The 11779-nt window shown below is 38.7% G+C and overlaps 1 protein-coding gene across 4 annotated transcripts; it reads right to left on the bottom strand.

Moving 5' to 3' along the window:
- Window positions 8141-11287, bottom strand: LOC107644284. Of its 4 annotated transcripts, XR_002347360.1 has the most exons (5): window positions 10201-11287; window positions 9927-9999; window positions 9442-9843; window positions 8938-9026; window positions 8141-8811 (listed from the first exon to the last, which is right to left on the bottom strand). XR_002347360.1 is itself a non-coding variant. In XM_016348120.2 (3 exons), exons 1-2 carry the CDS (start codon window positions 10879-10881, stop codon window positions 9928-9930), a joined length of 753 nt encoding a protein of 250 aa, XP_016203606.1. In that variant the 5' UTR covers window positions 10882-11287; the 3' UTR covers window positions 8141-9843; window position 9927. The 4 variants fall into 4 exon arrangements, 1 of the variants encoding a protein (XP_016203606.1); XR_001621291.2 differs by having other exon boundaries at window positions 8938-9843; XR_001621292.2 differs by having other exon boundaries at window positions 8141-9026.

Genomic DNA, 11779 nt, shown 5'->3' with positions numbered 1-11779 from the left:
TTAGACTAATTTTTTATTATTTTTAAACTATTATTGATTGACAAACAAAAATATTTAATAACAAAAAAATATTACAGGTACATATTAAAAGTCACCATTTTAGCCTGATAGAAAAAGGTGAAGCATTCACCTCTAACTTCTGATACAAGTAAGTGTCTGGATATTTAGTATAATCATCAGAGAAGTTTTTAAATATACTTAGAATATTGGAGTTCTAATAATCTTAATTATTGATTTTAATTAATGTATATTATATATATTGCTCGTTTTACTTTGATTATTGCCTAGCATATATGGAAAGAGAGATGTAGGAGGGTGTTTAAACACCAATTTATGAATCTTGAGAAACTTTTGGTAATTGCTATCAAGCTGAATCAGGAACTTCTTAACTTACCCACTGAAGCCTCAACTTAATTTCAACTTTGCTTTCTTTTAATTTCCTTTCTTACTGTGCTTCACTAATGTTTAAGCATAAAAAGGGAGAACCCCGTTTTTTTTCTTTTGTGTAGTCCTGAATTCTGGATAAAAGTATTTTCTTTCAATTAAAATAAAATAACTCCACTGCCTTTGGAAAAAATAGAAAGGCACAATAAAGTTAACTGTTTCGAGGGTTACCTGAAACTGAAGGTCGATCTCGGATGAGATCTGCTGTGGTGGCCGGAGCTGTCGTGTCTGACTTGTTGGATCTGGTGGCTGGAGCTGTCGTGTCCGACCTGGTGGAACTGGTGGAGCTGGAGATGCTGCTAATCCTTCGTCACCGGAGGGTGGTGGTACCTGCAAGAGACTCCGATGCTTAAGTTAGCATGGGCTTTAAGCAGGTTTTTAGTGTAGATCAGAGTATATGTTATACCTGGGTGCTCCAGTGTATTTATAGTAGTGTTGGCTGACCTTCTTAGATAAGATAAGTTAGTTATCTTATCTTATCTTTTAGTGAAGTCATCTTATCTTTACGGGAAATCGCCTTTATCTTTCTAGGCTTTGGCTGCCTTTAGATTGGGTTGTGTCCCTTCGTTTGGGCCTGTTTAGGCCTCTTATGTTGATTCGGCCGAACTCTTTGTGAAGAGATCGGTAATGGGCCAACCTTCCAAGAGGTCGGTCATAGGCCAACCTTCTAAGAGGTCGGCCAACCCGGTCCTTTATTGCTCGAACCGATGTATGAACAGTGCCCCTGCTTGAGTTCGATCTTTCCATGAGGTCGTGCTTTCAGAGCTTCAATATTTTTGGGGAAGTTGTGCTCAAGCATCCTGACTTTGGTCGATCTTGAGTAGTTTCTCCTTTGTGCGAGTCTGGTATTGCCCTTTTTAGTTTGTTGAGAGGTCTTTTCAGCCTTCTTCCGACTTGTTTGTCTTCACTGCTCGGGCTTTTTAGTCATAATCCAACAACTTTTTAGGTAGTGTTCCAATGGAGAACCTTTTTATAATTTTTTTGGATGACTTTTTAGCGCCGTTTTGATTTGTGCTTTTGCCTTTTAAGTAGTGTCTTTTTTTCAAGACTCCGTACCTTTCAGCAAAGCATTCCTGGTCTTCCTCTGGCCGTTGCGAGATGTCTTTGTCCCTTTTGTGGATCTTTATAGAGTGTTGGTACTTTGTTGTCCGACCTCTTTTTGATCACTTTTGGTTTTGTCCACTTTCTGCTTGGTCGGGTGGTCCTTGGAGCAAACTTGTCTGACAACTTTTTAGTGTTCTCGTAGAACACTTTTTAGTCAGTATGAACAATTTTGATAGCCTTGTCGTGGAGTCGTGGCTTTTTGGGCAGAGCTGTTTCCCTTTTAGCGCACACTTTTCGTTGGTCCGACTTCTTTTGTCGATTCTTCTTAAGTTATTTTTAGTAATCCATTTTTAGTCAGACCTCGTCAGGCCACTTTTCATGGATTACTTTTTATAACTTTTTGCGTTGGTCATTTTGGTCCGACTTCTTCTTTGTCGGTCCTTCTTAAGTTATTTTTAGTAGTCCATTTTTAGTCAGACCTCGTCAGGCCACTTTTCATGGATTACATTTTATAACTTTGTCGCTTTGATTGTTTTGGTCTGACTTCTCCTGTCGGTCTGTAGCTAAGTTATTTTTAGTAGTCCATTTTTAGTCAGACCTCGTCAGGCCACTTTTTATGGATTACTTTTTATAACTTCTTGCATTAATCTATTTTTATCGCTTTCATCTTGCCGGCCTTGTCGTGATTGGGCGGTGAATTTGGTTTTCACCTAGCCGACCTTGTCGTAATCGGGCGATGAATTCTTAAGCTCAGATTAATGCGTCTTGGTAGAAAACTTTTTAGAAAATCTGCAAACTTTTAAACAATAAAATGAAGATATGAATAAGAGTGTGTACATGTTAGTGCTTACCCTTCTAGGTCGGGTAATATTTTTAGATCTCGGCCTGGCACCCTTCTTAGATTGTAGGCATGCCATGACCTTGGTATCTCTCGTCCCTCGAGGTCGGACACTTTGTGGTGACCTTTCCCCAGTACTTTTGAACAATTTGGTATGGTCCTTTCCAGTTGGCTGCTAGCTTCCCTTCTCCTGACCGACCTTAGGTCCATTCGACGCTTTAGTGCTTCCTCTCTAATCCGAGCTCTTTCTCGGACTTCTGGAAGTAGGTCGAGCTCTTCCTTTTGAGTTTGGGAGTTGGTATCTTCGTTGTTCTTGATTTGAGCCATTTCTCATCTTCTTTTCTACAGGTTAGTCGTTCTTTTCTCTCTCTTTTTTTACTTTCAACAACTGTGCATGCTTTCTCTCTGAAGAACTTTGGTTCTTTCTGCAAAAAAGTTTGCGTCTTTGATCGTTTGTTGTGACTTTCTTTTGTCGTTCGCCTTTGAGAAGAATGTGTGCTTTGCTTAGGGTTTGTTGCTTTTCCTGTTTCTTTTCATCGTTGCCTGACTCCTTTTGTACAAAAGTTCTAGCTTTTGTTTTGACCTTTTGTTTGAGAGGTGTTCGGACTATTTGGGTATAGATTTTCGACTTCTCTTCTTTGTGTTTTTGCCCTGTTGTTGCCTCCAAAGGGTGCCCCTAGACTTTCGTGTGAGTCCTGGAGTTTTCCTTTTACTGCTGTATCTGACACTTGATTATTTACTGTTATTGTCTGAGTTGTTTCTTTATTTGCCCGAGTTGTTTGGTAGTAATCCCATTTTTCTTTTTCTTACTGTAGGAATATTTGACCTATGTCTTCCCGCAAAAATATTGCTGAGATGTCTACTAAGATCCCGGATGGCATGTCTGACTGGCTGGAGTCCATAGTTTTAATGTGTGTTCCTGAGTACTGTGTACGACTTCGGAGGTTCCATAGAATTTGTAGGGATAGGGATGAGGAGAAGAATCATGAGTTGGTGTCGTCGGACCTTGAGGAGAGGGTTTATTTTCCTTCCTTGACTCCGGGGGAACGACCCTGACCTGATATGGTTAGGACCTTTTCTTCCTCCGAGATTGATAGATTTTGCAGTATTTTTTGGATGAGGCTTCTATTATTGTCCCCTGGTTTGGTGCTGGCTAGTTTTGAAAGTGCATCAGCTCGGGCATTCTATTCTCAAGGTATATGTCGGACCTCATATCCTCCGAATTGTCCGAGCTGTTGGTGGTGGCTAGTTTTGAAAGTGCATCAGCTCGGGCATTCTGTTTCCGAGGTATATGTCGGACCTCATATCCCCCGAATTGTCCGAGTTGTTGGTGGTGGCTAGTTTTGAAAGTGCATCAGCTCGGGCATTCTGTTCCCGAGGTATATATCGGACCTCATATCCCCCAAATTGTCCGAGCTGTTCTCTGGTTTTGTCCAGGTATTTTTTTATGGTGGGATCCTTAGCTTGGTAGCTCCCTTCTATTTGTGAGGTGACTACTTGTGAATTACTGAACACGGTAAGCTTTTGAACACCTACCTCCTTAGCCAGCCTTAAACCAGCCAGTAGTGCCTCGTATTCAGCTTGGTTATTTAGCTCGATTTGGGTTTCCTGATCGCTTTCTATAATTACACCTGCGACATTCCCGGTTTTGTTTGAAGAGTCGTCCACGTAGAGATTCCATTTTGTGGGAGTTCCCGGGGTGTCAGTGTACTCTGCAATGAAGTCGGCCAGATACTGTGATTTGATGGCTGTCCGGGCTGAAGATCGAATTCGGATAACTTGACTGCCCACTGTAGGGTTCTTCCAGCTAAGTCTGTTTTCTGTAGGATGCCTTTTATGGGCTGGTTATTCCGAACTCTGATAGTGTGAGCTTGAAAGTATAGGCGGAGTCGTCGAGAAGTGAGTATGAGGGCGTAGGCAAACTTTTCTATCTTTTGATAGTTTAATTTGGCCCCTTGTAGAGCCTTGATGATAAAATAGACGGGTTGTTGCTCACTTTCATCTTCTCTGACTAGCGTTGAGGCTATTGCCCGACTTCCCACTGCGAGGTATAATATGAGTTTTTCACCTTCCCGTGGTCGGGTAAGAATGGGTAGTTGCCCCAAGAATTTTTAAAATCTCGGAAGGCTTGTTCGCACTCCGTTGTCCTATTCAAACCTCTCTCCCTTCCTTAATATACCTCTTTGAGGTGTCTTTTGCGAGATGATTTAGATATCCCTCCTCCTGCGAATCCTCCATTTATCATATGAACCTGTCTGTCAGGGGGTGGACGTTCAACTCGTCCGACCTCTTCGTCCCTTCTTCTTTTTCTTGGTTCAGCCGCTTTATTAGCTAAGTACCGATCTAATCGCCCTTCTCTTGCCAATTTCTCTATGACATTCTTTAGGTCGAAACACTCGTTAGTAGGATGTCCGTAGATTCGGTGGTACTCGCAGTATTCTGACTTCCCCCTTTTTTGTTGTTGATTGGGCGAGGTGGTGGGATCTTCCCAGTGTTGCATATTTCTCGGTAAACATCCACAAGAGACACCCGAAGAGGGGTGTAATTGTGGTATTTTCTAGGCTTCTCAGTGGGTTTTTTTTTGGACTCTTTACCCTTGTCCCGTGGTGGGTTAGGAGAATCCGGTTTTTGAGCTGTCTCCCAATCGGGAGTTCTCCTCCATATTGATATATTTTTCTGCCCTTTCTTGAACCTCGTTAAGAGATGTTGGGTACTTCTTAGATATTGAGTGGCTGAAAGGTCCTTTTCTTAGGCCATTGATGAGTCCCATGATGGCCGCTTCTGTTGGAAGACTTTGTATGTCAAGGCATGCTTTGTTGAATCTTTTCATGTAGCTGCGAAGGCTTTTCCGATCTCCTTGTTTAATTCCCAGCAAGCTTGGAGCGTGTTTGGCTTTATCCTTCTGGATGAAGAACCTGGCGAGGAACTTTTTAGCAAGGTCGTCAAAACTTGTGATGGATTTTGGAGGCAAACTGTCAAACTACTTTATTGTTGTCTTCGTTAGGGTAGTCGGGAAGGCTTTGCATCGAATAGCGTCCGAGGCATTAGTGAGATACATTCTGCTTCTGAAATTGCTGAGGTGATGGCTTGGATCTGATATGCCGTCGTACAGGGTCATGTCGGGAGCTTTGAAGTCCTTTGGGACTTTAGCTTTCATGATCTCTTTGGTGAATGGGTCTTGATCTTTGTGGGGGCTATCTTCATGACTGGATCGAGCGGTCTTGGTTTTGAGATCGGCTTCGAGCTTTAAGAGCTTGTCCTCTAGCTTTCGATGTCGTCTTGTTTCTCTCCGAAGGTCTCTTTCGGCTTCTCGTTGATGTTCAATTTCTTGTTCCAGCTGTTTAAGGCGATTCTGTTGCTCACAGATAGCTTCCAAAATTTTTGCTTTTGGGGGTTTCTTATCTCCCCCGTTTTGAGGTGTGTCTTTGGAGGTGGCGTCCGTGTTTTTGTTTGGCGTTCTGTCCACCAAACCAGAGTTGTGGTCATTGTCATGCTCGTCCGCCATGGTGATGGGATGACTTCCAGGATCCCCGGCAACGGCGCCAATGTTTCGAGGGTTGCCTGAAACTGAAGGTCGATCTCGGATGAGATCTGCTGTGGTGGATGGAGCTGTCGTGTCCGACCTGGTTGGATCTGGTGGCCAGAGCTGTCGTGTCCGACCATGTGGGATCTGGTGGCCGAAGCTGTTGTGTCTGACCTGGTGGAACTGGTGGAGCTGGAGATGCTGCTGATCCTTCGTCACTGAAGGGTGGTGGTACCTGCAAGAGACTCCGATGCTTAAGTTAGCATGGACTTTAAGCAGGGTTTTAGTGTAGATCAGAGTATATGTTATACATAGGTGCTCCAGTGTATTTATAGTAGTGTTGGCTGACCTTCTTAGATAAGTTAGTTATTTTATCTTATCTTTTAGTGAAGTTATCTTATCTTTACGAGGAACCACATTTATCTTTCTAGGCTTTGACTGCCTTTAGATTGGGCTGTGTCCCTTCGTTTGAGCCTGTTCATGCCTCTTATGTTGATTCGGCCAAACTCTTTGTGAAGAGGTCGGTAATGGGCCAACCTTCTAAGAGGTCGGCCAACTCGGTCCTTTATAGCTCGAACCGATGTATGAACACTAACATTATTTTTTATCTATAAAATAAAATTATTTAACACCGTATTTATTATAGATAGAAGTAGTGGGAACTATTATTATTATTATTATTATTTCTTGGCCTATTAATAAAAGGAGTCATAACAGAAAAACAAAAAACAAAAATTACGCATACCGAAATTGAAAAGAAACAAAATCTTAGATTTTTTGAATCATTTTGGTTTTTATAAATCAAAATATAGTTTTAATTCAATTCAATTAAAAATTTATTTATCTTAATTTCTATCGTTACCTACTTTTTTTTTTTTATGGATCGTTACCTATTTCATTTAAAAAAAATAGTAATATTTCTTTTATCGAGTTCAATTTTGATATACTAACAGTGTAAAGCATTTTACACAGTCGTACAATCACATATGTTTTTTGGACGACCATTCACGCAATTAATGTAAAAAATATTTATTTTTACTGATGTAGCGCTACCTAATTAGATATATGTGTAAATCTGCCTTATCAAAATTAAATTCTTCATTTACCATGTCAAACTAATGGATCTAGAGGCTTCTTTTTCATTTTAAATGGGGCCTTGGATACTTGTAGCATATGGCCTTCTAAAACAACTAATTATGGGTTGTTAACAATAGAAGGCCCAATACCCTTTCTAAAAAAATTTTATGCTGATTTTTTATTGGCCCAATATCTAATACAAATTTTTGTTATTTTCGAAATAAACCTCATGTGGTAGAACAAACAATTTCTCCCTAAACCCATAAACAAGTTCTCCGGTAATAAAGCAAGGAATTTTTTGCTACACCACCAAAATTTGTCACGCGTACAGCACTGAATCCTGCCATGTGCAACAGTGCAAGCTAAAACTCACCCATGTTTATGATAAGAAATAAAAAATGAAGAACCAAAGGAATAATTCTCATTTTTCTTGATAATACAATTTCGGTTTTGACTTTTGACGGCTAGTGCCTTAATGAATGTTAATGGAAATCTTTTTTAGATTTATTCAATATATTGAAAGCTTAAATAAATTTTTTTTTACCTACAAAAAAAATTTATATCCTTAGTATTAGGATTAGAAATGAGCTGAGTTAGACCAAGTTTAAGTTCGACTCAGAAAAATTGAACTTACTCATAGTTTAGCTCATTAACAATCGAGTCCATTTCTTAAGTTCAAGCTTGATTCGCCGAAAACTCACGAACTGACCCAAATAACATAAACATAATCTATAATTCTATATCAATAAATTATAACATATATATCAAAAAATATTACAAAAATTTAATTTTATATATTGTTTATCTATGAATTATAAATTTATATTTATGTCATATATCAAAATTATATATAAAAAATGACTATAAAATTTTAAATAATTGAGAACATTAATATATAAATGTGTCTCTTCTATTCTGAACAATTTAACTATATATATAATCGAACCAGCTCACGAGCTAATGAGCTAATGAGCTGAGTTTATCCAATCTCAAGTTCGGCTCATTTAATTTATGAGCTCAATTCCGAGCTCAACCTTGGCTCACCAACTCACGAATTCAGCTTATCGAGCTATTAACGAGTCGAGTTCGAGCTAGCTATTGAGCTTGCCTGAGTCACCTCCAGCCCTACTTCGTATACTCACTCTATGAGGGACTCTGGGTTAGAGAGAAAAAAAAAATGTAGTACATAAACAAACAGTTTCATAGTTTTTACATGATCCAATATTTTAGATAGCCATTGATTCAATTCCTCAGCACAAAACAGATGATGTTCAAGAACCATGCCATCCAATACAAAACGTTCAACTGTCCAATTCCTTCAGAAATTACTTGAGAATTGAGATCTTTTAGAGCTACTCAAGAACTTTCATCACTAGAAAGTACTTGAATTGCTAAATAGCAAGATGTATGCATACTTGTAAAGCACAGCATCTGTCTTAAGTAATCATATGCTAACATGAAATGACACAAGAGTTTCAACAAGTTATGATCACAGCAACAGATAGAAGTGCCACTTCAACAAGCATTAACTGTTTCCAAAAGGACTTGGATACTTGGATTCAAGTCCTATGGGTATGCCTTACGCAACCGAGTTAAAACTCGGAAGGGAGAGATTCTCCATCGGAGTGGCGAGTGGGCCTACCTGACTCGAGCAGGATTGCCTCGGCCGGAGGAATAGGATACCTGTGATTTTGACCAAAGCAAAAAAGAAAAACTGTTTCACCTGCAATGACAATTCGGATAAACTCCACCACCTAGCAGGATTTCTGAAGCTCAGAGAAATTAAAAGGGAAATTATTGATAATTTCCACTTTATACACAAAAAGAAAAAAAAAAGAACCCTTAATCATCCATCATATTGCTTGCACTCAACAGATTTGTTTTCCTGTGTATCACATGCAATAAACAATAATGCGTGAAATGAAATATTGGCTTATGGCAATGGCTCAGAGCAGGAAGATCTTCAATGGTAATGCAGTAGCTGAGAGGAAAACAGATTGCGAGTTTTTACCTGTTCCTTCTTGGAACAACTGGTGATCTTGTCTCTCACAGAAATGGCTTCCTTATCCAACTTCAACAATGGCTCAAATCCATTGCTTTCTAAGTTAAAAAAAGTCAACCATGTAACCATTAGAAATTGCAGCACTTCTTTAACTCGATAATTCTAGGACCTTTGTTTGGCAAGCTTCTATGCCAGGTTCCATGTGTAGAATGGAAAATTTAGTAACAAAAGTAGATGAGTTTTGATTAACAATTGATCAAAACCTTGCATTCTCTATTTCTATTTTCTTCTATTACAAAGAAGAATGCATTAACCATATTAATGTGTGTAACCAAAAGTCACTAGTACATGTTAAGCTATCCGTATATGCCAATTTTTCCATCTTCAAACCTGGTAAAAATTAGTGCCGTATAAAATATAACTTCTCAGTACCATATCGAAATTGAACTAAACAAATTCTGATCTTGTTATTAGCTTCCTGAAGCATATTTCTAGTTCAGTATAGCTTATCACCTTATTCACATTTCTGCTATGGAGAAGATCAAATTTGTTTGCCACGGATAAGCAGCAAATCGATGACTCCAAATTTTGAGGAAAGCCAGAAGCTTTATTAGTTACTCTTACTATGTACTGAGAGCAATAGTAAAGGTAAAAACTACTACAGTGGGATCCTATAATTTGATGGCAAATTGAAGAAGAAGGTAACATTGTTCATCAATAGAATCTACAAGTTACTACATTCAGATAATGAACAGCAAAATTAAAAACTTTCAGGATTATTGAAAACAACCTTTTTACATAGATGGTTTTGACTTGGTAGGTTACCAATTACCATTATTTATGTCACAAGGTGTAAGAAGTCAGCAAGAATGGCATTTGGGACATCCGGAGTCCCGTTTCGCCATCATGTCCTCCCTGCATAACCATTGATCATAAAATCTAGTTAGTGATCCAACTGAAATTCACACAGCTGCCGTAAAAGCAATGACTAAACTTACCTCATTCAGGAACTTCAGCCACTTTGTAGCAATCTGCATTAACCTCAGTCAGCCACAACCCCGGAAATAGTGTCTGCAATGCATTTTTCAAACAGCAAAAGGACAATGCAATTAGTATACATAAGGCATCCGATTACTTATGCAAAACACCAGCAACAAGAATTTTCATCAATTTTTCTCATAACTCACAGCACAAAAAGAAAAAGTGAAAATTTAAATCAAAGAAAATCATTTCAATTTCCATATCATAACATGATAGTATTTCACTACTTACATCCAATTGCCTCTGAACAATTCTAGGCCTCTTCTTAGGTCTTCTAGGAGGCCTAGTCCCAACCAATCCCCAGAAATCTTGTTCAACCTCTTCCTTGGAGAGAGAAACTGAGAACTTGGCTCTCTCATTCATCATCACCACTTTCTTATCCTTCACTTGAAAATAAGAAGAACCACCAACATCAAATAACTTATTGCGCTCTTCATCATGTGGTGCTGATGCTGTTTGTGTTATCAGTGCTTGTGCTTGTGGTGATGGTGATGGTGACGGTGGTGCCTTGCAAGCAGCTCTCCTTGTCCTCAAATTCCAAGGCCTATTAGAAACACCACCACCATCACCATTTGCACCACCACCTTCTTCTCCTCCTCCTCCTGCTCCTCCCCCTCCATCCTCAAAGTTCGAAACTTTGAGCTTCTTCCCTGGTACCCCATCAAAGTTTTGGTTGGATTTTCTCTTGGGGAGTCTAGAAGGCTCAATTTGGTTGATTTGGGGTTTGGGTTGGAGGCGTGAGGATCTGCGATCAGGGGAAGAAGAAGAAGGTTGAGAAGGGTTATTGTTATCGTTGTTGATGGTGATGTTGGAGGGAGCGTTGACACATCTTAGGAACTTTTGAGAACCCCATTTCAAGCATGGCAAGGAGAAGTTGTGAAGTGGCTTTGATCTCTCAGGTACCATACCCATGGCAGAACAATATTGATGACGACCCCTTTTGCTCTTGATAATCGTTCTGACAGTGTGTTGATTGGTTTGATGCGTGTGTGGTTGTATTTTGAGCTTCTTCACTGAATTCTCTTCGAGCTTTTGATTGGTGTGTGATAAAGTTATGGCTTTTTCTTCGGTTTTATTTGTTTTCAGTGTGGGAATTGTGTGCGTTGGGGGAGTGGTTATTTTGATAGCGGTTGGAAATTGAAGAAGAAGAAGAAGAAGAAGAAGAAGAAGAAGATGTGAATTTGCAGAATGGAGAGAAAGGGTGTTAGAATGTAGCAACAGAGTTAGAAACAGAGGCTTTGAGAGAGAGAGAGAGAGAGAGAGAGAGAGAGAGAGAGAGGTGTTCCGTTTAACGTTCGGCTAAAATTTTTTATGTAGTTACAAAAGCAAACCAAAACCATGTTTTTGTTATTGTAGATCCTGGATTTTGTCTTGTCTTTCTTTTTCTTTTTTTTTTTGGTTCAAAACTAAACTGCACTTAATTTAATTTAATTCAAGCTTAGAATTTTAGATTTGATGACTAAATAATTAGATGATTTTTAGTCTATCTTTATCCTCTTTTAATTCATATATAATTTATCTTTTACGACATGTTAAATTTTAATTGGTTATTTTTTTATCTAATCACTAATTATATTACTAACCCGAGTCGCTTAAATTTAACTAAAATTAATATTCTAACCATAATAATTGATAAAAATCAATTTGTAATTAATTTATTTTTTAATGTGAGTATTTATGTAATTTTTTAAAATATTAACGACTCCTAATCTCCCAAATCTTCTTTGGCATTTTTGAAAAAATTTAAACAAAAAAAAAAAGTAAACTTCTCATGTTTTTTAATCTTTGGTAAAAATTTATGTGTAATTAT

The sequence above is a fragment of the Arachis ipaensis genome, chromosome B05 (assembly GCF_000816755.2).
Source record: "Arachis ipaensis cultivar K30076 chromosome B05, Araip1.1, whole genome shotgun sequence".
Classification (NCBI taxonomy): domain Eukaryota; kingdom Viridiplantae; phylum Streptophyta; class Magnoliopsida; order Fabales; family Fabaceae; genus Arachis; species Arachis ipaensis.
Note: the sequence above shows the minus strand (reverse complement) of the source record. Positions and strands in the feature narration are given on the sequence as shown.